Source organism: Jaculus jaculus, chromosome 1, assembly GCF_020740685.1.
Source record: "Jaculus jaculus isolate mJacJac1 chromosome 1, mJacJac1.mat.Y.cur, whole genome shotgun sequence".
Classification (NCBI taxonomy): Eukaryota; Metazoa; Chordata; class Mammalia; order Rodentia; family Dipodidae; genus Jaculus; species Jaculus jaculus.
This window is the reverse complement of record NC_059102.1, coordinates 129,720,987-129,748,701: the sequence shown is the minus strand read 5'-3', so window position 1 is coordinate 129,748,701 and position 27,715 is coordinate 129,720,987. Positions and strand designations below refer to the sequence as shown.

General features: G+C 40.2%; 1 protein-coding gene across 7 annotated transcripts in view; it reads right to left on the bottom strand.

The window, feature by feature from the left end:
• Dennd1a (DENN domain containing 1A) overlaps window positions 1-27,715 on the bottom strand; it is a 573,141-nt gene that overhangs the window by 501,203 nt on the left and 44,223 nt on the right. For all 7 annotated transcript variants that reach the window (XM_045142267.1, XM_045142266.1, XM_045142262.1 and 4 more), the window contains exon 2: window positions 15,459-15,529. In XM_045142267.1, coding sequence (XP_044998202.1) covers window positions 15,459-15,529 — 71 coding nt within the window. The remainder of the gene's footprint in view (window positions 1-15,458; window positions 15,530-27,715) is intronic.

Sequence of the window (27,715 nt, the reverse complement as noted above, 5' to 3'; positions counted from 1 at the left end):
AATAGAAATTATTCCCAAAGTTACTTAATGACATTGTTATCATGAAGACAGCAATTAATATGTAGCTCTTCAAATAGGGTTCTATGACAGAAAAAAAAAAAAAAATCCAATGCCTAAGAACACATTAAAGGTAAAAAAAAAAATCTTGTCTTTAAATAGAACAACTTATTAAAGTCTCCTACTGGGCAGAGCAAGCTCATGGTGGTATCTTCAGTAAAGCTTTCTTTGTCTAATGAAAGCCTCGAGCAAACTACATGTTTTCAATGTAATGTAAAGAAGGAAGTGCAAAATGTTGTGAAATAATACCAAAAGAAGTTTAAAAGCAAGGATACAATTTCATAAGGTGTTTTGTTTTGTTTTGTTTCAAAGCCTTGTGCGAATTTAAAACACAGGCCTTGGTCCTGTCTTCTAGCTCAGGACAGAAACCTAAAGTAAATGCTGACATACCAGATCAAAGATAGTATGACTTCAGTCATGTAGAATCCTAGGAAACCAGCTTTAAATGGCAATTTTCAAAAAAGATGAAGATTAACATCTGCACTTTTTTACTTTTTGCTTTGGCTTTTTTGAGACAAGGTCTTTCTATGTAGCCCAGGCTGGCCTGAAATGTGTGGCAACCCACCTGCCTCAGTCTTCTAAATACTGAGACTATAGGAGTGAGCCATCACACTTGGCTGAAGATCGACATTTCTAAGCACTGAAGTTTTACCTTACACAATTTGGTTAAAAAGTCTTCCCAAACCAGGGTAAGCATCTTGCTTCTTTCTTGGAAAGAACATTTTGAATGTACATTTTCTTGATGGCTACAATGGACATCTCTTTTGGCTGCCTTGCATCAGGTAGTACCACTCTCCTGAGGAAAACAATGAGGTGGCACTGAATAGCCCCTGTGCCACATGTACACTCCTCATGACCAGAAAGATGCACACATGCCCCAATTACTATCTGTTACAATTACTCCTGACAATATAGCTCAAAGTGTGAGTGGCAAAACTGGTAGAATATTACCTTGGCTATGTTAGTACATTGCTTTGTCACTGCACACAGAACACGTGCCAAGAAATAAACTCAATAAAGACAACAGACATGATGGTGAAAGCCTATAATATAACACTAGGAAAGCAGAAGCAGAGGGATCGGTTCAAGATCAACCTCAACTACAGAGAATTTGAGGCCAGCCCAGGTTACATGAGTCCTGCTTAAAAAAAAAAAAAAGACAAGGGTAACCATGAGATAAGAGTAAAGCAAATCTCTGAAAACACAAGAAGACCAAATCTGGAGAAATACAAACCATTTTTACCACTAGATTTCTCAGTGCTGACAGCCAGTAAATTCCCTTTTTTACACTCTAGTCAGATTTAATTGGAATTCTGCCACTTGTAATGAAAAGAATCTTGACCAATACAATGATTTAATGTCATCAAACTGATCACTAAGTATGCTCAGCAACCTACTGCAGACACATCCTCAGGGCACACCAAAGCTCTTAGGGAATAAGCTAAGGGCTTTTCCAGGTATAAAAGACTTAAGTTTTAAATGCATAGACTCAGAAATCTACTCATGCTGGTACTTCCTTCCTGTTTTGTTTTTTGTTTTATGTTTTTTTAGCTATGTTAAATTGATAACAGCTGCTGAATAGCAGAGTTCTATGAAGATATAAGCCCTGTCTTAAAAATAATTTAAACACCTCATATTTATAAAGAACTTCCATGTCCCATGCAATGAGTATTCCCATTTAATCCCCTTAACTGCACAAAGTAGGAACTATCAGTACCCCCTTCTTACAGTTGAGAAAGCATGACTTTAATGTTGGAATTTGGAAGGAATTTACTTTTGAAAATTCAAAAGCACACACATAACAATGCCCTAAAAAAAATAAAAAATTCTTAATCCCAGCGCTATGGAGGCAGAGGTATGAGGATCACCATGTGTTCAAGGCTACCCTGAAACTAATTCCGGGTCAGCCTGAGCTAGAGTTAGACCCTACCTCAGAAAACCAAAAAGTAATCAATCAATAAATGAATAAATAATTCAAGGGGTGAAGACATGACTCAGCAGTTAAAGGCCCTTGCTTGCAAAGCCTGATGGCCCAGGTTTGATTCCCCAGCACCCACATAAATCCTGGTGATCAAAGTGACACATGTATCTGGTGTTCGTTTGCAACAGCAGGAAGCCCTGGAGCACCCATATTCACTTTTTCTCTCTCTCTTTCTGTTTCTCTTTCTCTCAAATAAATAAAAATATTTTTTAAAAAAATTCAACAAGCTCCCTATTTGAATGGATTTAGTACATCAATGAATTTCTGGTCCAGCTAGGAGTCCAAAGGCCTAGTGCTATGAACCACAAATATAACTAGAAGAGCCACTGTCATGAATAAAGCAAATACTGTGCAGCTCCCATATAGTATCATTTATGTATCCTTTATACTATAGATGGCTCCTAAACTGCCTACTTTAGGAACAAGGAAAAAAATCTGAAGTCAGTTTCACAAAATGCATTAGTTAAAAAAGAAAATATAGCCGGGCGTGGTGGCGCACGCCTTTAATCCCAGCACTCGGGAGGCAGAGGTAGGAGGATCGCCGTGAGTTCAAGGCCACCCTGAGACTACAGAGTTAATTCCAGGTCAGCCTGGACCAGAGTGAGACCCTACCTCGAAAAAAACCAAAAAAAAAAAAGAAAATATATGGCTTACTTCCTGTTACTTCCTAAGAACAGCAATTCAAGCTCATTCTATATAACCAATTTGGAGTACAATAAAAAGCACTAGTTTCAAGCACAGAGATACAACTAATGTAAAATTCAAAATGTGGTATCAGTAGAGAAAAGCAAATTAAGAAAGGCACAAAATGTTCTATTTTTTCAGCTGAGTGGCAGGTACATGCATTTTCATTTATTTTCTAAAGTGTGTGTGTATGTGCGTGTGTGTGCACGCGCATATATCATTTGTGTGGCAGTTTTTATAAACACATTTTTGAAAGAATTTTTAAAGAATATAATTATGGGGGCTGGGGAAATCAGTTATATACACTTTCTTATAAAGCCCACTGGTCTGGGGTTCAATTCCCTAGCCACCCATGTTAAGCTGGACTGGCATTCATTTACAGTGGCAAAAGATCCTGGTGTACCCAAACACACACATACATGTAAATAATTTTGTTTTTAAAGAAGAGTATAGTCCAGAAAGATGACTCAGTGGTTAAAGGATCCATTCATGTGAGGCTGCACATATACACCCTACCACTTTTTGTTTGTTTGTTTGTTTTTACTTATGTATTAGAGACACAGGGAGATAGAAGGAGGGAGGAAGAGAGAGCGAGAATAGGCACACCAGGGCCTCTAGCCACTGCAAGTGAACTCCAGACGTGTGCACCACCATGTGCATCTGGCCTACACGGGACCTGGAGAATCAAACCTGGGTCCTTAGGCTTTGCAGGCAAGCAGCTTAACCGCTAAGCCATCTCACCAGCCCCCATACCACTGTTAAACAAAAGAATCCTTTAAGGCAATTTTCCTTTTGATACTTTTATTTTTTCTATTTGTCTCTTTGTGTATATATGTATTTATTTATTTATAAAACAGGTTCTGACTGCAGCCTATACTGGCCTGGAGCTGTTTGTCTGCTTTTGAGGCAGGTTCTTACTCTGCAGCCCATACTGGCCTGGAGGTCACTACGTAGTCAAGGCTGGCCTAGAACTCTAACTGATTCTTCTGTCTCAGCCTTCCAAGTGATGGAATTACAGCCATGAGCCAACATGCCCAGCTCTAATTTTCCTTTTGAATACCTAATAATATCAAGCATCCACTATGACTATAGACTGAGGCAAAGCTCCTAAACCACAGATATTCCTGCAAAATAAAAGTTCACAATTTCACAACAGGCTTATTGGTACCCTAAGTCAACAACCCCAATTTTCTTCAAAATGTTGCTTATACAGAAATGTGGAGTTACTTAAGCTCAATTTTAAGAAAATACTTTTTTTCTTAAGATTGCTGCTTAACACCCAGGGAAGCTAAAAACTCTGCTACCAGAGCACCATGCCTAACCATTGTTTTTACAAAATCTACACAACAGCTTTTCAATTTGACTACTTTTTAAAAACTGGCCACTGGGCTAATGCATTAAAAATGCTGCAAGGGGAGTGGACACAGGAGGAAGCCAGTCTGCTGAGAAGCCTGAAGAACCTGATGCTGCCATTCTCCCAACACTAAGCATCTGCCTAGGCAGAGTGCCCGCAGCAGGCTCAGAGATGCCAGCTGTAATGAGACACTTGTGTTGTAAATGCATTCCAGAGTTTCTGCGTGGCTAGCACCATCTGATCATGAGACCTCACAGGCTGATCTCTCTTGCAAGAGCACCCTCTTCTGAGACCTTTGGTCGTACAGGCTGAATTCAGCCTTGAGTGTAAGATGATGTCTTGGGATCCTTATGTAAGGGTGAAATCTTGAGCAAATATACCAATTACAGTAAACAAAGCTGGAACACAGCAAAAAAAAAAAAAAAAAAAAGCATAATAAAACCTTAAGAACAAAGGACATAAACAATCTACTCAAAATCATTCTATTCTAGTCTTTGCTTCTTTGGTTGGTTTGTTTTTTGAGGAAACGTCTCATGTAACTCAGGGTGGCCTTGCTATATAGCTGAATATGATCTTGAACTCATGATACTCCTACCTCCGCCTCCCAAATGCCAGGATTATAGGCATATGGCACCATACCTGGTTGTGAATTTCTGTTTAAAGCATCAAAATCAGATACCTAAATGACAAGCATTATACACAAAGCTGTTTACTTGGAAATTTTCTACAGCCTCAATTAGAAGTAAATATAGCACTTGATATAATAATTCATAACTGAAGGGGCTTTGATGCCAGCACTGGGGAAGTTGAAGTAAGAAGATCACCATGATTTTGAGGCCAGCCTAGGCTAAAGTGACAGTCTGCCTCAAGAAAAAAACAAACACAAGGAAAGCTACGTTAGTTTTAGAGAAATTGTTAATTGAGGAAGCAAGAAAAGACACACATAAATACTTCCTCTTACAAATGAGATATATGTGTGTGTATACATAAAATTTATTCATATGTAACCATTCCTTATTAGCTCTTTGTAGCTTATCCTCAGTGTGACTGTTAGAATATTGATAATTGGCCACTGTCACATTCTATTAGAAAACACTTATATGGGTTACACAAAATGTATATAAGCACTGCCTGTTTACACTTACTTGGTTCTGCATAACCAAAGACTGCCCTGTCTTTGTAGTGACTGAACATAAAAATGTCCTTCCTTTGGAAATGGAAAAGTACATCTCCTATGAGATTTATGACTAAAGAAATATAAAGCTTGACCCTGTGATTTTTAAAAAATTTTTTGTTTATTTTTATTTATTTATTTAAGAGCGACAGAGAGAAAGAGGCAGATAGAGAGGCAGAGAGAGAGAGAGAGAGAGAGAGAGAGAGGGAATGAACGGGTGCACCAGGGCTTCTAGCCACTGCAAACGAACTCCAGATACGTGCGCCCCCTTGTGATCTGGCTAACGTGGGTCCTGGGGAATTGAGCCTTGAACCAGGATCGTTAGGCTTCACAGGCAAACACTTAACTGCTAAGCCATCTCTCCAGCCCTGACCCTGTGATTTATGAACAGCCTAGTAGAAGCTTTTTTCTTAAACTTAAAATCTTGCTGGATATTGGCCACATTCTGGCCTGCTCTTATTCGTGGAATCCAATTTAGAAATCACTATTGGAAACCTCTCAGGATTCAAGATGCTAGGTACTCCAGTGCTTATGTAGCTGCTCCACAGTGTTACTAAGGGGCCTGGTTCTTTGTGTCCTTCCTCCTTCCCCTGTTTGCTTTTTGTACTTATGCCTGTTTCTTCAATGAGTACAGTGTGGTTTGTTGTACCCAGACATTTCAGCGGCAACTAAAGGCTGGAAGCAGGGAGCAAAACGTTTTCTTCTTTCAAGTCTGTCTTATTTGGGAATAAAATCTCTCTGAAAAGTCAAAAAAAAAAAAGAAAAGACACACATAGCCGCAGTTCAGAAACAAAGGTTATATATTTTATCTACACATACAAAAGAAGACTACAAAAATACAAATAGACTGAAACAGTAGGAACAGCTACTACCTATCATTGTATACTAATTTTTCTTGTCTTTATAATTTTTCAAAACTTAAAAATTTTTATGTATACTCAAAACTAATCACTAAACAAGCTATTAGGAATTTAAAGATGAATAGCCAAAACATACATCAAGATAAGCTGCCAATATTATAAATGTCTTGAGAAAAATGTATATATATCTTTATTCACAATAAGAACCTAACAGATTACAGTATAACAAAAATTGTAAAAATGAAACTCCCACAGAAATTTATAGAACACAATGTACACTGAATCCTTCAATTAAAGACCCATAAAGTAATTTGAGTGCTTTCTAGCCCACCTTCTCACAGCAGGAACTTAATCCCTCCAGGAGGATGCAAGCTAACTTCAAAGACAAGATTCTGCCCAGACACTAGTACTGTACTCTAGAAGGTTTATATCTAAGTTTTCCCAGTTTCCATGGCACACACCAGAGTTACAGACCCAAGGAACACTGACTAACTATAAGGCAGATTCTTAACAAACATCTAAAATAGCAAAAGTAGTATCAGAAAAAGGCAAACATATCAAGTCTCATTAAACACACAAAGGTTGGGCTGGAGAGATAGATGGCTTAGTGGTTAAGCTCTTGCCTGTGAAGCCTAAGGACCCTGGTTCAAGGCTTGATTCCCCAGGACCCACATTAACCAGATGCACAAGGGGACACAAGCGTCTGGAGTTTATTTGCAATGGCTGGAGGCCTTGGCGCACCCATTCTCTCTATTCATCTATACATCTATCCGCCTCCTTCTCTCTCTGTGTCACTCTCAATAAATAAAAATGAACACAAAAAATTTTTTTAAAAACACACAAAGGTTGATGAAACAGACACAGGGGTCTCCAATTAAAAATTCAGTGACAGTTCATTCATTGGTACCATTAGCTAGGAAATCTTAAAATCACTAAAGAAAGTAAACAGTACCACAATCTCATTTGCATACTCAAACTTTGTACAATCTTTAGAAGTACTCCCTAAAGTGTTCGGGGTCCTGATGCAATTGCTAAATAGAGCTGACAGATCACATGTGTCATTCACGGATGTCATGTAATGCACCTAAAGCACTGAGCACATACAGACAGTTACATGTACTAATGTACTGATGTACACATTAAAATTAACCCATTAACCCATGGCACCATAGCTGCCTTTAAAGTCAGGAATATTTCTCACTAACCTTTCTCATACTATCTCATCTTCCTAATATTAGCTGATCTTTAGGTATGATATGAATGAAATATCTGACCACTTTATAAACTGTATCTTAGCTAGAAGCATAGAATATTTTAGTAATTCACCTTTATTTAGATTCCCAACTTTTATAAATCATTGACAAAAGAATACATCTAACTTGTCTCGATATTAATCATCTAAGAGAAAACTAAAATCTTTGATTAAGACCTAATTCTGAAAGGCAAAACATTAAGTCTCAAGAGGAAAAAGAATCTTCAAATTGCCAGGAGAGAAAAACATTGATTAACTATACTATATTAAGACTAAGAAGTTTCTTTTGTTGTTGTTGGTTTTAGTGATCTTTTTGGGGGGTGGGGTATTTTTGTATGTTTGTTTGTATTTTTGGTTTTTGGAAGTAGTCTCGCTCCAGGCTGACACGGAATTCACTATGTATTCTCAGGGTGGCCTCAAACTCACAATGATCCTCCTACTTTTGCCTTCCAAGTGCTGAGATTAAGGGCCTGTGCCTCCACACCCAGCAAGGCTAAAAATGTTTTGTTTGTTTGTTTTTTTGTTTTTCAAGATAGGGTCTCACTTTGGCCCAGGCTGACCTGGAATTAACTCTATAGTCTCAGGGTGGCCTCGACTCACAGTGATCCTCATACCTCTGCCTCCCTCGGAGTGATGGGATTAAAGGCGTGCGCCACCACACCCAGCTGGCTAAGAACTTTTGATCAAAGATACGTTAAGACAGAATGGAAGACAAACCATGATATGGAAGGAAATATCTATAACACATATAACCAGATAATTAATATCCATAATACATAAACAACTGATAAGTCAGTAAGGAAAAGGTTAAAATAAGCAATTAAAAAATGAACAAGAGGACTGGAGGGATGGCTTAGTGGTTAAGGTGCTTGCCTGCCAGGTTTGATTCCCCAGGACTAATGTAAGCCAGATGCCCAAGGTGGCACATGCATCTAGAGTTCATTTGCAGTGGCTGGAGGCTCTAGTGTGACATTCTCTCTCTCTCTGTCTCAAATAAATAAATAAAAATATTTTTTTAAAAATGAGCAAGATAAGCCAGGCCTGTTGGCACACACCTTTAATCCCAGAACTCTGGAGGCAGAGATAGGAGAATGAGTTTGAGGCCTGAGGCTCCATAGTAAATTCCAGGCCAGCCTGGGCTAGAGTGAGACCCTACATCAGGGAAAAAAAAAAAAAAAAAAAGAGCAAGAGAAGAGAACTGAGGAGATTGCTCATTGATTAAAGGTGCTTGATTACAAAGCCTGACAACCTAGGTTCAATTTCCCAGTACCCTCATAAAGCAAGACATACAACACAGCACATATATCTGAAGTTCGTTTGCAGTGGCAAGGGATCCTGGTATGCCCCATACTTTCACTCTCTCCCCCCTCTCACCACTCTTTACTTGCAAATAAATAAATAAATAAAAACATTTGAAAAATAAATAAGAGGTTTCCATTCCTCCTCCCAGTTCCCTGGTCCCAGTTGGGTTTGCCTCCTGACTTGGGGATACCTGGACCCCGCAAGCTTTCTGCGGAAACAGGCCCCTTGCTCCACCTTCTTGATTGAAGGGCCCCTAGCTCTCCAATTCAGGGATCCCCTGCTCCAGAGGGTGCCCCCACATAGTAAATAGACCATATTCCTGTTGACCCCCCAACTCCCAGTTCCCTGGTCCTGGTAACCCTGCTACTGGCTTAGGGCAGCCTGTTCCCTGCTTGTTGGCTGCGGAAGCAGGCCTTTTGCTCAGGTTTCCCGATTGACCCCTGGGTACCCAAATCCCTATTCCCCTGAGCCAGAGGGTGGTCTGGCCACTTGAAGAGCTAGCCTCTTGCCCCTGGCTCTCAAGCAAGAGAGAAACAATTCACAACATACAAAGGCAATCTGATCAGAATTACCTCAGGTTTCTCAATGGAAACCCTGAAAGCCAGAAGGACCTGGAATAAAACACTTCAAAGTCGAAAAAACTATGGCATCCAACCCAAGCTACTGCACCCAGCAAATGTATATCTCATAATAGATGGTGAAAGAAAAGCTTTAAATGAAAAAAATTCAACATATGCAAATCAATAAATGGAATACACGTATAAATGGACTGTAGGACAAAAATCATATGGTCATCTCATTAAACGCACAGAGAGCGTTTGACAAAATCCAACATTCCCACATGATAAAAGTCCTACAGAGACTGGGAATAGAAGGAACACATCTCAATATTATAAAGGCTATTTATGACAAGAATACAGCCAACATATTACTAAATGGGGAAAAACTGGAAGCTTTTCCACTAAAATCAGGAACAAGACAAGGGTCTCGACTGTCCCTACCTTTATTTAATATAATATTGAAAGTCTTAGCCACAGCAATAAGGCAAGAAACGCACATAAAAGAGATGCACATTGGAAAGGAAGAAATCAAGTTATCATTATTTGCAGATGACATGATCCTATATATAAAGGACCCTAATGACTCTATCAGCAAACTGGTAGAGCTCATAAAAACCTATAGCCATGTAGCAGGATACAAAATAAATACACAGAAATCAGTAGCATTCCTATATGCTAACAACAAACACACAGAGGCTGAAAATAGAGAATCACTCCCATTCACAATTGCATCAAAGAAAATAAAATACCTTGGAATAAACCTAACCAAGGAAGTGGAGGGTCAGTACAATGAAAACTATAAAACACTCAAGTGAGAAAATGCAGAAGACACTTGGAAATGGAGAAACATCCTTTGTTCCTGGATTGGAAGTATCAATATTGTGAAAATGGCAATCTTCATAGAGCAATCTACACATTTAATGCAATCCCCATCAAAATTCCAAAGGCTTTCTTCACAGAAATAAAAAAAAAAATCCAAAAATTCATTTGGAAACACAAAAAACACCTCAAATACCTAAAATAATACTGAGCAACAAAAATAAGGCAGGAGGCATCACCATACCAGATTTTAATCTATACTACAGAGCCATAGTAACAAAAACAGCATGGTACTGGAACAAAAGCAGATGCATAGATCAATGGAACAGAATAGAGAACCCAGATATAAGTCCAGGTAGCTACAGCCCCCTGATATTCGATAAAAATGCCAAAAATACTCATTGGAGAAAAGACAGCCTCTTCAGCAAATGGTGCTGGGAAAACTGGATATGTTTCTGTAGAAGAATGAAAATAGATTCTTCTCTCTCTCCATGCACAAGAATTAAGTCCAAATGGACTAAAGACCTTAAAATCAGACCTGAAACTCTGAAATTGCTAGAGGAAAAAGTAGGGGAAACCCTTCAACATATTCCTCATGGCAAAGACTTTCTGAATATAACCTCAATTGCTCAGGCAATAAAACCACAGATTAACCACTGGGACCTCATGAAATTACAAAGATTTTGTACTGCAAAGGACACTGTGAATAAAGCAAAGAGGCAACCTACAGGATGGGAAAAAAATCTTTGCCAGCTATATATCTGATAGAGGATTAATATCTAGGATATACAAAGATCTCAAAAAGTTAAATAATAAGAAATCAAACAAGCCAATTAAAAAATGGGCTATGGAGCTAAATAGAGAGTTCTCAAAAGAAGAAATATGAATGGCGGATAAGCATCTAAAAAATGTTCTACGTCACTAGCTTTCAGGGAAATACAGATTAAAACTACATACAGATTCCATCTCACTCCTGTCAGATTGGCTACCATCATGAAAACAAAGGATCATAAATGCTGGGGGGATGTGGAAAAAGAGGAACCCTTCTACACTGTTGGTGGGAATGCAATCTGGCCCAGCCATTGTGGAAATCAGTGTGGAGGTTCCTAAAACAGCTAAAGATTGATCTACCATATGACCCAGCTATAGCACTCTTAGGCATATATCCTAAGGACTCATCCCATTTCCTTAGAAGTACATGCTCAACCATGTTTATTGGCACTCAATTCATAATAGCTGGGAAATGGAACCAGCCTAGATGTCCCTCAACTGATGAGTGGATAATGAAGATATGGCACATTTATACAATGGGGTTTTTCTACTCAGCGGTAAAGAAAAATGAAGTTATGAAATTTGCAGAAAAATGGATGGATCTGGAAAGGATTATACTACGTGAGGTAACGCAGGCCCAGAAAGCCAAGCGCCGCATGTTCTTCCTCATATGTGGATCCTAGCTACAGAAGATTGGGCTTCTGTGTGAGAAGGAAAAACTCAGTAGCAGAGGCCAGTTAGTTAAGAAGGAGATATAAAGGGAAGAGAAAGGAAGGGAGGAGGGTACTTAATAGGTTGGTATTGTATATATATAATTAGAAGAATAGATTAATGGGGGGGGTGTGAAAAGGCCCAAAGTGAGGTCAGGGGAAGAGATTGAGTAAAGGAAAGGTGGAGGGAGGGGCTAATCAAAATCTAAGATGGCCGGCGTGGTGGACCATGTCTTTAATCCCAGCACTTGGGAGACACAGGTAGGAGGATCGCTGTAAGTTCAAGGCCACTCTGAGACTACATAGTGAATTCCAGGTCAGCCTGGGCTAGAGTGAGACCCTGCCTCGAAAAAAAAAAAAAAATCTACGAGGATACAAATAAATCATATGGAATACTCCAGTTTTGGGCAATGGAACACTCAGGAGCCACAAATCGTTGTTAGAAAATTTTCAGTGCCAGTGATGGAATACCTCCATTGAGTTGTTGGCCAGGGAAGTCCCTGATGCCCCCAAAACATTACAGGCCATTGCCAAGGCCCTTGGTTTCTCACCAGGAATAGACGGTAAGACCCTATTGCTGAAGATTCCACATACTTGGGCTGCAAGGCCACTGAGAAATCCTGCTGGAATTGAGCTGATAACCTCCTCCATGTAGACCAGCTGACAGAAACCTGGAAGAAGCCATTCTACATGTAGTTCAATGGGAGAAAGAGATACCACCAGTGAAGATACTCAGCAGTGGACACTGCAAGCTTTATAATTGGCAGCCAGGCCAAATGAGCCAATGGGTGCAATAGTGGCATGTCTGTCATGGTGGAAACCAAATGCCCTCCAACTGGACTGGAGGCCCACTCCATGGGGGGGTGGGGACACATCCCTGATACTGAGCTCTAGGGGTGTAACATCTGCTGATGTCTGGATAAATGTATATACTATGCTTATCAAACTGCCCAGTAAGCACTTCTCTTAATATTTATACACTTATATTAATGCTACTCTCACTTTGGGTAGAGAATCTTCTCTTTTCAGATAGCAGTGACCTTGGGAAGACTCAGAAGGTACTATAGTGCTGGAAAGAAGTGACTGGAGTACTGAGTAACATGTCGATCACACCTTCCAAGGCTCAGGGTCTAATGTGGAAGAGGTGGCGGAAAGAATGTAAGAGCCAAAGGAAGGGTAGGACTCCTTACAACGTGCTCCCTCCAGACATAAAATGGCCTGGATATCCATGAACTCACAGTGCCTGACACTACCTACACAAGACCATCATAAGAGGAGGAAAAGATCATGACATCAAAATAAAAGAGAGATTGATTGAGATGGGGATGGGATATGATGGAGAAAGGAAATTCAAAGGGGAAAGTGGTTGGGGGAGAGTATTACCATGGAATATATTTATAATCATGGAAAATGTTAATAAAGATTGAGAGAAAAAAAAAGAGGAAACAGACAACTGTAGAAATAAATAATTTTTTTGTCCTGGAATTTACTGGTGAAATCACAGCTATCATCAAATGGTTCCTTGATACAATTGCCCATGGTGGAGCTGCCACATGTACCCACCTGGAAACAGGTCCAGCACTTGCTTCTCAGCCCAGTGGTCTCCATGCACACTAAAAGATATCATTTAACATGGATACTAACTTTCTACTTCAAAAGCAACCATGTATTTGCAATATGCTTCCCATGCAGGTAAATTGCTTCATTCTACCAAATACCAGTGATGTGCAAAAGCCCTGCAGGTGACCTGGAGAAATGCATACAATATAATTACTGTCCTCAAGAGGGCAAGTTACTGGAGTGAAGAGAACTTGAAACAAAAATTCTAACTGGAGCCGGGCATGGTGGGGCACACCTTTAATCCCAGCACTTGAGAGGCAGAGGTAGGAGGGTTGTCATGAGATCGAGGCTACCCTGAGACTACATAGTGAATTCCATGTCAGCCTGGGCTAGAATGAGACACTACCTCAAAAAAAAAAAAAAATGCGGCCAAGATGGCAAATGCCTAGCTGCGCTGCAGATACCAGGGAAAGAAAGAAAGATGCAGATCCTAAGGAGAGAGCTGCCCCAACATACCTCAAAAGGGGCCCGACTGAAACTAAGGACAATTGGCAAAACAAGCAAGGGTGATGTTTTCCAGTGAACCAGATACCAGCACAAAGGGGAAGGAGACCAACACAGAGAAAAATCAACTCCTACCAAATCAGAGAGCCAGAGCCTCAGAGGCCCCCAACACCTCAGCACTGAAGCAGACCAAAAATGAACCCAACATGGCTCAGGGAAATTTTGCGGAAGAGGGGGCAGAAAGATTGTCAGAGTCACATGTTGGGTCATGATTTGCAGAGACATTTATCATACCAATAACTGTGGGCTAACTCCACAATGCACAACCCATTTGCATCAACAAGGAGGGTCCAATGGGAGGGGGTAGATCATAGATGAGCCTAAACAATGGTACCAAACTGCCTGTATTTGCTGAAACTAATAAATTAAAACTGAAAACTAATAAATTAAAAAAAAAAAAACCTCTTGGGCTGGCGAAATGGCTTCGGTGTTAAGGCGTTTGCCTACGAAGCCTATGGACCCTAGTTCGGTTCCCCAGGATGCACATAAGCCAGATGCACAAGGGGGGGCATGCATCTGGAGTTCATTTGCAGTGGCTAGAGGACCTGGCGTGCCCATTCTCTCTTTATTTCTGCAGATAAATAAATTTTCTCTCTACAATAAATAAATTAAATTTAAAATATTTTTTAATTCTAACTGCCCCACACTGTAGCTATATGACCCAAGAAAGTTATTTCACCTCTCTGAGATTTTAATTTCTCCTAAGTATAATGGGGATTCCATTCAACTATGTGTAAGGGTTACATTGTAAGGACCATACAGATGCTGAGCAAGAATAACAGGTACTCAAAGGTATGTTTATGACTATTAATTTAATTAAAATAAGGTAACAGAAAATTAGAGCAAGGGTATAAGACGAATTAAGGGCATAACTACCATTGGAATCTTCACTGGTATAAGTTTCCAATCCAAGAAAATCACTCTACCTAAACACCAAATTTTATATATATATATACACAAATGTTTGAGTGTGTGGTTCCTAACATGGGCAAAAGTCACACACACAAAAAAACACTATATCATAGGTTATTTTTCTTATTAACTAAGAAGAATTTTTGTTTGTTTGTTTGTTTGTTTGTTTGTTTGTTTGTTTGTTTTGGATGTAGGGTCTTACTCTAGCTCAGGCTGACCTAGAATTCACTATGTAGTCTAAGGGTGGCCCCATACTCAGCGATCCTCCTACCTCTGCCTCCTGAGTGCTGGGATTAAAGGCATGTGCCACCATGCCCAGTTCAAACAAGAAAAATTTTAAGTCAAGAAGTGATACACACAGTTGCACAAAATACCCTAACTTTATCCACGATCCCATCCTACCATTGGGATATATATTGAAATTAGGCCAAAAGCTAAAGCCAGAGGAGGGGTTTCCTTCAACTAGTCTCCAATTTTCCTTTACCAGCTGAGATTTGCTCAATTAAGTCCATTTAAGCTATGTCCTTTCAGTTTAGCAACAAGGAATTTTTTCCTACTATTTTGCATCCTATAGCCTAATCCTACGCCTTGCTCATTAGAAAAGTGACAATATTTCACACTAAATAGTTGCATCTATGACAGGTGCAAAGCAAGACCCAATGTTAACAACAAGTAAAGTCATAGCTTCAAGCCTGCTAAAGCAGTGAACTCAAAATAAACTATTCACTGTATTTTTCTTCTCTAGTCTTCCTAGAATAGTGTGGGCATGAAAAAAGAAGAAAGGCATTTAAAAATACTTAAAGATAAAAAAGCAATTATAATAGTCATGTATTTTCCCATGTGTATAGCTATTTCATACAGTAATGAAATATATATCATGACAAAATAAGCCAAGTACCTGAAAGAGTGCTGCCTGTCCTGGGATAGGCCACTTCCACAAACACTTCAAACGTAGTCTCTGGGTTTTGCCTACAAAGGAAACAGACTGTGATTACCAACAAGAGTTAAGGCAGCATTCTGCAAGACATACAGGCTATGATAAAAGGTAGACCTTAATTTAAATCAACTCTATAACTGAAGAGCTGTGGAAAGTTAAAAAGCTTAACTTATAAGCTACCATCTTCCTAATCAACAAAATAAAAACTACCCAAAAGAGGGCTAGAGAGATGGCTTAGTGGTTATGTACTTGCCTGTGAAGCCTAAGGACTCCGGTTTGAGGCTCCATTCCCCAGGACCCACATAAACCAGATGCACACAGTGGTGCATGCATCTGGAGTTTGTTTGCAGTGGCTAGAGGCCCTGGTGCGCCCATATTCATTCATTCATTCATTCATTTTCTCTCTCTCTCTTTCTCTCTCTCTGTCACTCTCAAATAGATAAAAATTAAAATTTAAAAAAACTACCCAAACAAATTATTGTGAAATGTAAAGATACACAAAAATTGCTTGGCTACAATGTCTAACACATAATTAACAACGACTATGAGTGAGAGATGTCTTCTTTCTGAGTCCCGCAGCTGGATCTCCAAAGCCATAGGTAAAACACTGAGAAAATGTAGATCCAGGCAGCACTAGTAATCAAGTAGCCCTCCCTGGCAGTACTGGATAAAATTCTTGATTGATAAAATTAATTTCTAATTACAGGTTTTAAAAACCAAAACAAGATAAGCAACATCCCCTTCTCATTAAAATATTGTGAAGATGGAATGCTAATCTGCAATTGTGATACTGTTCCCACCCAGAGGCCTTTACCTATATTGGCAATATCAAGGCTATGAATATTCACTTTTGCCTTTTTTATTAACATATTTTTATAACATATTTTTTAAAGATCACAGCACTAACAGAATGTTTACAGTTGTTAATTCTAGGGAAAAAAATATGTGTGGTTATGTTAGCTTTGTAATTTCTCTTTCATTTCAAAGCTACAATGAAAAAGTACTACTTCCAAATTGAATGAAAAAATCACTCAGTAGATAGTAGATTTTCAAATATCTGTAACTGAATTCTATCTTAAACCTGGCAACAAAGCTCAGATAAGAGCCATTCTGAGCTGATTAATAACAAAAAGGTTTAAATTTAAATCAAAGAAATACCTTGAATTTTCCCAGTAAAACATACTTTTCCCAGTAAAACATACAAAGTTACTATAATGTATCTCACTCATTTTAGCCCCATCAGAATACTGCGAGGTAAGATCACTTACAACATTTTGCTATCATAAGTGGCAGCAAATTTTCCCTTTCTTAGTAACAAAGAGAACAATGGTTCATTTTATAAATAATAGCATCTTAGATACAATGAAATACTGTAATACTTCCTCTATTTTCTTGCAGTAGAAAGAAAAACGTTATTTTTGTGATTCAGGAAGCTACTTATTTCTTTCATGGAAAACCATCATATTAAAAATATTTTTCATTTTTAATTAATTTATTTATTTGACAGAGAAAGAGGGGGAGAGAGAAAGACAATGGGCGCTTCAGGGCTTCCAGCTACTGCAACCAAACTCCAGACATATGTGCCCCTTCTGCATCTGGCTAATGTGGGTCCTGGGGAATCAAACCTGGGTTCTTTGGCTTTGCAGGCAAACACCTTAACCACTGAGCCATCCCTCTAGCCTGGGAAACCATCATTTTTTTCACTAGAGAAAACTATGGGTTTTTGCTTCAAATAAGTGCCCTGAGTAGACTTAACTATTCTAAAATTGAAAGCAATAAATATACCTTGTTAAATATAGTTCAAAAACTGGGGAGTTAGGGAGCTGAATCCATGGATAAAGCCCTCACCATACAAGAATGAGGAACAGACTTCTGCACCCATAAATGCCACATGGGCTTGGAGGCTGGACCATAACCCCAGCAGTTGGAATACAGGAGATTCTGGGGGAAAATGGCTAGTTAGACTAATCAAACTGAAGAGCTCTGAGTTCAAGTGAGAGACTCTACCTCAGTAAAGAATGTGAAGAGTGATGAAATCACCAAATGTCAACCTACAGCCTCCACATGGATGTACACACATGTTCATGTGTGTCTCCATGCATCCAAACAAGAATACACATACCACGTACACCACGTCCACACACACCATGAACACACGTACACATACATACATACACATACAAAAAATATAAATCAGACACTAAACCAGAGTATCTTACTTTAAAAAAAAAGAGTAGGGTTGGAGAGATGATTCAGCAGTTAACTGTACTTCCTGCACAATCATGAGGGCCTGAAATGGTCCGAGTTTGAATCTCCGGATCCCACATAAACAGCTGGGCGTGACCACACATACCTGTAACCCCAGTTCCATTTTATGGAAGCAGAGACCAGGAAATAATTGTCCAGGCTTGTGAGGAACAGTAAGCTCGGGTATCAGTAAGAGACTCCAGCTCAAATAAGAATAGGCAGAAGAAGTCAGGCATGGTGACGCATGCCTTTAATCTCAGCACTAGGGAAGCAGAGGTAGGAGGATCGCCCATGAGTTCAAGGCCACCCTGAGACTACATAGTGAATTCCAGGTCAGCCTGGGCTAGAGCAAGACTCTACCTCAAAAAAAAAAAAAAAAAAAAAAGGCAGAAGAATGATAGAGCAGGACACTAGACATTCCACATGAACCACCACAGCCAAATGCCCCCCTCATAAATGAATGCCTGGGGCACTGCAAGGGTACATACATGTGCATATACCACAAATACCATAGCATACACAAACACATACATCTTATTACACACATTAAAAAAGGAAAGTTTAGGTGTTTTTAAAGGCTGTCTTCCTGTCTTCAAATAAATGGGGGCAGGGGCTGGGAGATTGCTTAGTGATTAGGGCTCTTGCCTGAGAAGCCTAAGGACCTAGGTTCTATTCCCAGTACCCAGATGCACAAGGTGGCGCATACATCTGGAATTCATGTGCAGTGACTAGAGGCCCTGGCATGTCCATTGTCCCTCTCTATCTGGGGTGGAGATATGACTTGGTGGTTAGGGCACTTGTCTGCAAAACCCAAAGACCCAGGGTTGATTCCCTAGGACCTATGTAAGCCAATGCACAAGGTGGTGCATGTGTCTGGAGTTCGTTTGCAAAGGTGGAAGGCCCTGGCATGCCCATTCTCTTTTTCCCTCCCTCTCCCCACCCCAGCTCCATCTCCCCCTCAAATACATAGTGTTGGGGAGATGGCTTAGCAGTTACGCACTTGCCTGTGAAGCCTAAGGACCCCGTTTCAAGGTTCAATTCCCCAGGACCCACGTAAACCAGATGCACAAGGGGGCACAAGTATCTGAAGTTTACAGTGGCTGGAGGCCTTGGCATACCCATTCTCTCCTCTCTCTCTCTCTCTCTCTCTCTCTCTCTCTCCTTTCCTCCCTCCCTCTTTCTATCTCTCCGTCGTTCTCAAATAAATAAATAAAAATAAAAATATATTTTAAAAAAATAAAGCTGGGCATGGTGGCTCATGCCTTTAATCTCAGCACTCAGAAGGCAGAGGTAGGAGGATCACTGTGAATTCAAGGCCACCCTGAGATTACATAGTAAATTCCAGGTCAGTCTGAGCTACAGTGAAACCCTACCTCAAAAAACTAAAATAAATAAATAAATTTAAAACAATTAAAAAAAAAACTTTAACTCTTTTTTTCCATGCAAGAAGGTACAAAATAGCTTCCAAAGTTTGAACCCCTTGACACCAAACATTCCTAGGAAACACCATATGGAAACACCCCTTTCAAAGGATTTCCAGGTACAGTAGTTAATGAAAGAAAAGAATACTCTCTTTCATGATTCTTTCCCTAATAGGTAATATAATTTGAAAAGCATTAGGAAAATTCTGTCTAGAGCCTAACAATATCTGTCTTACTTTTGCACCCTCTGGATTCAAACACCTTTCAAAATGTGTCTCACATATTCCTAGGACCCCAATGAGGTTCTTCAGAGCTCCCACATTTTTTTCTCAAATTTCCACTTCTTAAATGTATTTTCACATGTTCTTAAAAGTGAAGTAACAAACAGGAGCATGTGAAGGTGTTATATACCATGTCTTAAAACAATGGTACTCTATGCATTTTGTATAGACCAGCTCTACCTCTAAAGGAAGAATGTCCTATCCTCACTGCCTCAGCTTCATTTCCCTCTCCTTAACACACTTCAACAGGTTTCTGAAACCACATCACTAAAACAACCTGTCAAGGTCACCAAAGATGACCACATGTCTTAAATGCACTGAATGTACAATTCTCGATGCTTCTCTTAGCCTCTCAGCAGCTTTTGACACAGCTAATCAACTTGCCTGAATCCTTGAAGCAGTGTCTTCCTTTCCCTTCCAGAAAAATCACTCTGGAGGTACTCTTACTTCCTTTCCAGAAACTGCTTCTTTGCTAATTCCCTCTCAGAGAAGCTCTCCCACTCTTGACCTTGGTCAAAAAATACTCCCCCTATCTACACTCATTACCTTAGATGATCTCATTCAGTCTTGTAGCTTTAATTACTGTGCAAATGCTGACAAGGCTGCAAATCCTATCTTCAAGCTGACTTCTTCCTAATTCCAGATGTCTTAAGCCTATTCAACATCCACACTTAGATATTTAAGAAGCTCTTCTAATTTGACATATACTTTTCTTCCTCAATCCTGCATCTCTTGAACTCTACCAGTTATTCAAACCATCAAAACATACTATTAACCTGGACTCCTCTCTTTATACACCACAACCAAACAGTTAGCAGAGCTGTGAATTCAACCATGAAAATGCATCCAAAGGAATAGGGAACTTAGTTCAGTGGCAGACCACTTGCAAGCAAGCATGTTGTGTTAGGCCCCAGCACCAAAAGCATGCCTTGACAGATCACATGATCTCACCTCAGTGACCACACTGCTCTAACTGGTCTCCACCCTTTTCTCCACATGATTACAACTGTTATTTAGCAGCCAACAGGCTGTTCATTCTAAACTTCAGGTTGTAGCAGCCCTATGTTCAAAACCTCCCAAGGCTTCCCATACTGCAAGTCAAACCTAAGTTCCAGAGCTAGATGGTAGAAATGTGTACATAGCAACATGAATGTGCTTAATGTCGTTGAACTGATCACTTAAAAAATGGAAAATTTTGTTATCTGTATTTTGCACAATAAAAAAAAGAAATTAGGTGGGGCATGCACACACTTTCAATCCCAGCACTCAAGAGGCAAAGGTAGGAGGATTGCTATGAGTTCGAGGCCACCCTGAGACTACATAGTAAATTCTAGGGCAGCCTGGGCTAGTGATAGACCCTACCATGAAAAACAAACAAACAAAAAAGTTAGAGGGCTAGAGAGATTAAGACACATGCCTACAAAGCCTAACATCCCAGGTTCGATTCCCCAGTACCCACATAAAACTAGATGGACAAACTAGCTCACGCATCCGGAGTTCATTTGTAGCAACTACAGGCTCTGGTGCGCCCATTCTCACTGTTTCTCTCTCTGCTTGCAAATTAATTAATACTTTTTTTTTAATTTATTTATTTGAGAGTGAAAGACACAGAGAGAAAGACAGATAGAGGGAGAGGGAGAATGGGCGCGCCAGGGCTTCCAGCCTCTGCAAACGAACTCCAGATGCGTGCGCCCCCTTGTGCATCTGGCTAACGTGGGACCTGGGGAACCGAGCCTGGAACCGGGGTCCTTAGGCTTCACAGGCAAGCACTTAACTGCTAAGCCATCTCTCCAGCCCAATTAATACGTTTTTTGAAAAAATTAGAGGAAGAAAAAAAGTATTCATGGAACCTATATGATCTGACCTCTGCCTGCCTATTCAACTTCATCTCAAACCTCTCTCCCCTTGCCCACTGGACCCCAGCCATGCTAGCCTTCTTCAAATACACTGAGCTTATACCTCTCTAAGGGCCCTTTGTACTGATCTTCACATAGATGGACCTGCTTTTCATTCAAAATGCTGCTTATCTTGGTCTCTTCAGAAAGACCTTCTCCATCACATGCTTCAATAGCTAACTTTAATTCTCTATCCATAACCCCAAGTGAGTGATGGCCACTGTGGTAGTTTAAATGTATGGTCCCACAGACTTTTACACACACCTTTAATCCCAGCACTGGGGAAGTAGAGGTAGGAGGATTGCTGTGAATTGGAGGCCAGTTTAAGACTACATAGTGAATTCCAGGTCAGCTTGGGCTACAGTGACACCCTACCTCAAAAAAACATAAAACAAAACAACAACAACAACAAAAAGAGTTTGCAACTTCAGCCCCTAGTGAACAGATTCCTGCTAGAGTGGGTGTGTCACTGGGGGTTGATCCTGGGTTCCAAACTAAGGTGTGTCTGGGGGTGAATCTTCAGAAATCCATAACTACTAGGCGTGTTCAGAGCAGTTTGAGCTCTGGTGGTTTGTGCTTGTTGGTGGTGCTGACTGTTGGCGGTGTCTCTCTTCTTGAATCTATGAACAGGAGCCAGCGTCTTCCACAATTGATAGTGTTCTCCTGGACTTTGTAAGCCTGAAATAAACCCCCTTCCTCCCATAAGCTGTGTCTAATTGGATATATTTGTCCCTGCAATGTAAAGTTGACTGTAATAGCTAGCCTTCCTCTCCTAAATGCCAACTGCTAGAGTAGGGATTTTTTTTTTTTTTTTTTTTTTTGGTCTGTCACACCAAGAAGTGTTTCCCTAGTATTTGATCAAGTAAATATTGGTAGAAGGAATAAAAAAAGCAGAGGTTAGCCATCCTGGGCTCTGTAAGATACCACTGATAGGTGTAATCACTCAGTTGCACAATTTTCGAATTTAGCACAGAATATAGCACCTGAGGACTAATTTAAAAACAGACTTCTGCCACACATCCAATTTCTGTCATAGGACCCAAAAGTTAGCATTTCTAACAAGTGACCAACTCAACTGCTGTTCTTTGACTTATAATCACACTTTAGGAATCACTAATCTTGGGGCAGAGGAAGTAGTTCAGCAGTTAAAGATGCTTGCTAACAAAGCCTGCTGGCCTAGGTTTGATTCCCCAGCACCCACATAAGCCAGACAAACAAAGTGGTACATGTGTCTGGAGTTCATTTGCAGTGGCAAGAGGCCCTGGTGCACTGATGTAAATTATTTATTTGACAGAGAAAGAGGGAGAGAGAGAATGGGTGCACCAGGGCCTCCAGCCACTGCAAATGAACTCCATATGCATGTGCCCCCTTGTGCATCTGACTAACGTGGGTCCTAGGGAACCTAACCTGGGTCCTTTGGTTTTGTAGGCAAATGCCTTAACCACTAAGCCATACCTCCAGCCCATAAATAAATATTTTTTAAAAATTGGGCTGAAGAGATGGCTCAGCAGTTAAGGCACTTGCCTAGAAAGCCTAATGGCTTAGGTTTGACTCCCCAGTACACACATAAAGACAGATGCATGAGGCGGTACATGTGTCTACAGTTCATTTGCAGTGGTGGGAATCCCTGGTGCTCCCATTCTCTCATTCTATCTGCCTCTTTCTCTTTCAAGTAAGTTAAAACATTTTTCAAATTAAAAAAAAAAAAGTATTGATCTAGTTAAATGGAATTCTTCCAAATAATTTACTGCATATAGCATAAACACAGGATATCTCAATAATCTGCCTTTCAGCAGTACTCCTACAATGAGATATATTTCAGACAAATGTAGGCACTGTAGAAACAATGATTCTTATCCCTCTTCCTAAATCACTATCCAGTTACTGCCTCCCTCTAATGAGTAATAAGTAAGAAACCACCTAAGATACTTACTCACTTCAAATAGCTGGCAGAGTTCTAGTATATGAAGCCAAAGATTATAACAGTCTCTCCATAAAAGAACCAAATGCTGACTAAAACTCTTAAGAACAAATTGGCCTATAATTATAAGTTATAGTCATGCTTACCCATGATCGTTTACATGTTGCCTTATGGAAGAAGTGGTGACTAATGTTGTGACAAGTTATATAACATAACAAATATACATAAGTTATTTTAAGGGCCAGAAAAACCAATGCAGATGGAAGCATTTTCATTTTGTATTTCTCTGCAAATCAAAAAATAAATTAGAATTTGCCTTCTCTAAATGCAAATGGCCAAGCAACCCTTACTTAATATTGTCATTAAGCTTGTACACAATAAAGGCTGTAACAACTTCCAAAGGACCTCTGGGACTACCTTGAGACCGCTTATTCCTCCACCACTCTTCAAGACACTCAATATTTTTAACTACTTGGCTAAAGAAAGTGAAAATCCTATTTCTGTCCTATTAACACTCATTGCTAATTTAGAACACGTAATGATGCTGAGAATACCATATTCAGAGCCAATTTTCCAATACAGACCCAAGTTTTCCCAGAGCCCTTTATGATATATCTTAACATATCACCATGGAAATGCCCTGGTTATGCCATGATGCTCCATTATTAATTGCCTTATACTCCTGTCTTATACACTATCTGGAGCTCTGCCTACTGCCAAGTGTATTTTTTTTTGCTATTCAACCCCACCTCCTATAGTCTTGCACCCTAAGATCCAGCCATAAAAAGCAAGGTTAGCTCTTTCATGCTCCATACCCAGCAATAATGCCATTACTGTACTACTATCATTAATTACTAAGTATTTCCTCCGTGCCAAGTGTCATCCCAAGCACTGTATATGCATGGCCCCAGTTAACTTTACACAAGCCCAATAAGCAGTATCAGACCCCAGTTGGAGATGAGGACACAGAAGCTCACAGAGTACACACTAGCCTACATGTATACTATTCTGCCCTAGGTTACTCAGCTGCACTTCACAAGGAACTACCTTGTCAGCTTTTTGCACCTGAAGCCTCACATATCAAGGCTCAGCTCAGGCTTTGCCTCCCGTCCTAAAAGCTTTCTCTACCCACACTCATAGCCCAGCCTGGGTTAAGTGCCTCATCTCTATACTCCCACTTTCCAGACTCTTACCACATTCAACCGGGTGCAATGAGTTACCTGGGGAGCTTTTAAAAATTCTAAGGCCTCCAGGCATGGTGTAGCACACCTTTAATCCCAGCACTCAGGAGGCAGAGGTAGGAGGATCACCATGAGTTCAAGGCCACCCTGAGACTACAGAGTTAATTCCAGGTCAGCCTAGACCAAAGTGAGACCCTACCTTGAAAAACAAAACAAAAACAAAAAATGTAAGGCCCTGGCAATACCAATTAAATCAGAATCCCCAGGCATCAGCATTCTTTTTAGCTCAGCTGACTTCAAAGTACAGCTGGGGTTAGGAAACACTGGTATGTCTCCATTAAGTATCTGTTCTCCTTACCAAACTGGTAGCTCCTTGAGGGCACCAACTGTGTTTTCTCATAAGCCTAGCCTGACACCTGACACAATAAAGGTTTCCTGAATGAGTTTTCCTCCCACCTGACATGCAGTTTCCGGCTTCTCTGGCAAGAGGTAATTTACAGAACACTCTCCTCTTTCACCTATTCCTCTTCAAAGATGCTTTTCTTTGGAGTCAAATGTATCAATAAGTCACACCTGCTGACAAGAGTCCCCACTCTTACATACAGAAAAATGACAGCCACAAACAGCTAAAATGTGTGTGAAAGAAGGGAAGCCTGCTCAGTTCTTGCTTCTGGAAGTATGAAAGCTGAGAGGAAGCCAAGAGAGCATTTCTATTGAATATCTCTCTACTGAACACAATTCTCAGTGATTCACTGCAAGGGCCTGGCTCAGTGCTCAGGGCCATGTTCTCAAAATGATTAAGTACACTCAGCTTGAAGTCATGGAACAGACAAAGGCCTTGACAATACTCAGGCAGCAGGATAGCTTCATGGCTGTTGTTTTGTTTTCTTTTCTTTTGTTTTGTTTGTTTTGTTGTTGTTGTTTTCCAAGAGCATCATGCTATTGATCACCCTGCTGGATCATCAGCTTTCAATTAGGATCTACTTTTCTTCAAGTACAACATATATATTAGGAAATCAGGAGAAAAATGTGACACTAACTCCTCACAAAATGAATCTGGGTTGCATATGGTAACCAAGCCACAATGTTAGGCCCTTATCCTTTTAAATGTACTTTCCAGCTGGAGACCTGAAACAGAGTCTTAGGACTCTCATTTCACAGCCTTCACAAAGCCAAGCTAGCTTTGGCACAGTACTTCTTTAGTTACAAACAGGACGTGAGGGGCTGAAGTAGAACATTTCAAAATTCATACCAACTTCACTGTCCTAACATTGATAACAGTCAACAGAAACTGTATACACCTCAAAACATGCTAGCAAACATCACCTAATAAACATTGATTCCGTTAAGCTAAACAAACAAGCAAAAAAGTAGTGTTAATATTCCCAACAAGTCTCCATTTGTTTCAGTGAACTCTGAAATTAAAGCCATTTTGCAGGGCTAAAATGTTGTATCAAAGGGGGCTTTCTAACCCATAACAAGTTAACACCTTCACAGGAGAATGCAGTCATTGTTGAGACTTGTTAAAAGTGATTAACTTAGTAGTTGTGTAATTATACAAACAAGTCATTTCAAGGTTTTACACTTAACTTTTCATTTTTAATAATGTTCTCAGGATCAGATTAATGAAGATACAAAGATACTGCTATGAAAGGAGTTACTAAGTTTTGCCTTCCATATATCACTATTTAAAGATTCTTATACCACAGTGTCCAAAGTGGACGGAAGAGGCTTAAATGCATACAAAACAGAGACAAAGGCTGGGTATACCCCTAGCAATGTGCAGTGCTCCTGAAAATGTAAATAAATTCTATTGTAGATAAAGCTACAATGTAAAATCTATATTCATTACCATTTGCAAAGACAGTATTCCATTAATGTTAAATATGTTTGTTCTTTAAAAGAAAAGCAAACTTTTGGGGCTGGGGAACTGACTCAATAAGAGCACTTGCCACACAAGCATGAGGGCCTGAGACTGCCTACATTAAGTCCCTTGCACCCATATTTTTAAAAAGCTAGTCATGGCCACACACACTTTAAAACTCATCTTGTGAGGAGCAGAGACAAGATAATCACTGGGGCTTGGTGATCAGCCACCTTCTCTTCCCTAACTTGTCCCCTTAATCCTAAAGCTGTAAGGTTGGCAGAGCAGGATGGATGTTCACATTGGTGATGTCCCAATAAGGAGAATACCTGAGCAGGTGGAGAAAGGGTAACCTGACAAGGGATTTATGCATATGAGCAGGCAGCACATCCCATGCTCCATGCCGAGGGGTGACCTGGCAGGGGAGGTAAAATCCAAATGGGTAAATAAGGAAGTACTCAGGGAACAGCCTGGCATGGGAGTTGGGAGTCCGAACAGAGTAAGAAGAGTATTCACACATGAGGCCACTAAGCCTGGGATGTTGACGTACAGACAGAAGAAGGGAATCCCCACATAAGGGCAGGCCGCACAAGGTATGAGAGCCAAACAGAATGAGGAGGATGTGCAAGCTTCTTAAGAGTACCCTGAATGGGCATGAAAACTCAAATAGGCATGAAGAGATTGCTGGGGAGTAAAGGTTAGGGATTGCCCATCATAGTGGCCTTACATACCTGCCCATCAAACTAAGCCACTGTGGCAAGAAAGGGGAATACAGGAATGCTAAGAATAGGCAAGGTAATCCCAAGAGAGCAAAGTGAAAGAAGAGAGTGTCCACATGGCCTACAGGTAAAGAGGCAGTGTGCCTGACCTGTGCCTGTGATGATAATGGAGGCATGCAAGAACCTGAGGTTAACAGCAACCTAGCAAGACTTCTATGGAATTTGAAGCTATGACAGTGAAATGAGTTCATGGTTTTCAATATGGCTGGACTCATAAATTGTAAATGACTTTTAATATATATGTATTTCTTGGCTCTGCTACTGAGATGGCCTAGGAGCCTCACACTTCAACAGAATGAGCACACTGAGTATCAAAACACTGGTTTCTAGTTACAATCTTCCTTTGAAAGGAACCAGGGCCCCTGAGATAAACAACTGATTCAGAGCTAAAGAAAGAAAGTACAAGATGAGCTTGGAATATCTTATCGCGCCAGAAAACAATGTTCACAAAATGGTAAAAATATGCCAAATAGAAAGCAGCTACCTTGAAAGGGCTTCCACTGGCCAAACATGGAGCAAATTGATCAAAGTAAGTACTGAGAAGCTGGGAAAATGTCTTAGTGGTTAAAGGCACTTGCTTGCAAAGCCTGCCAGCCAAGGTTCAATTCCCCAACACCCTCACATGTAAA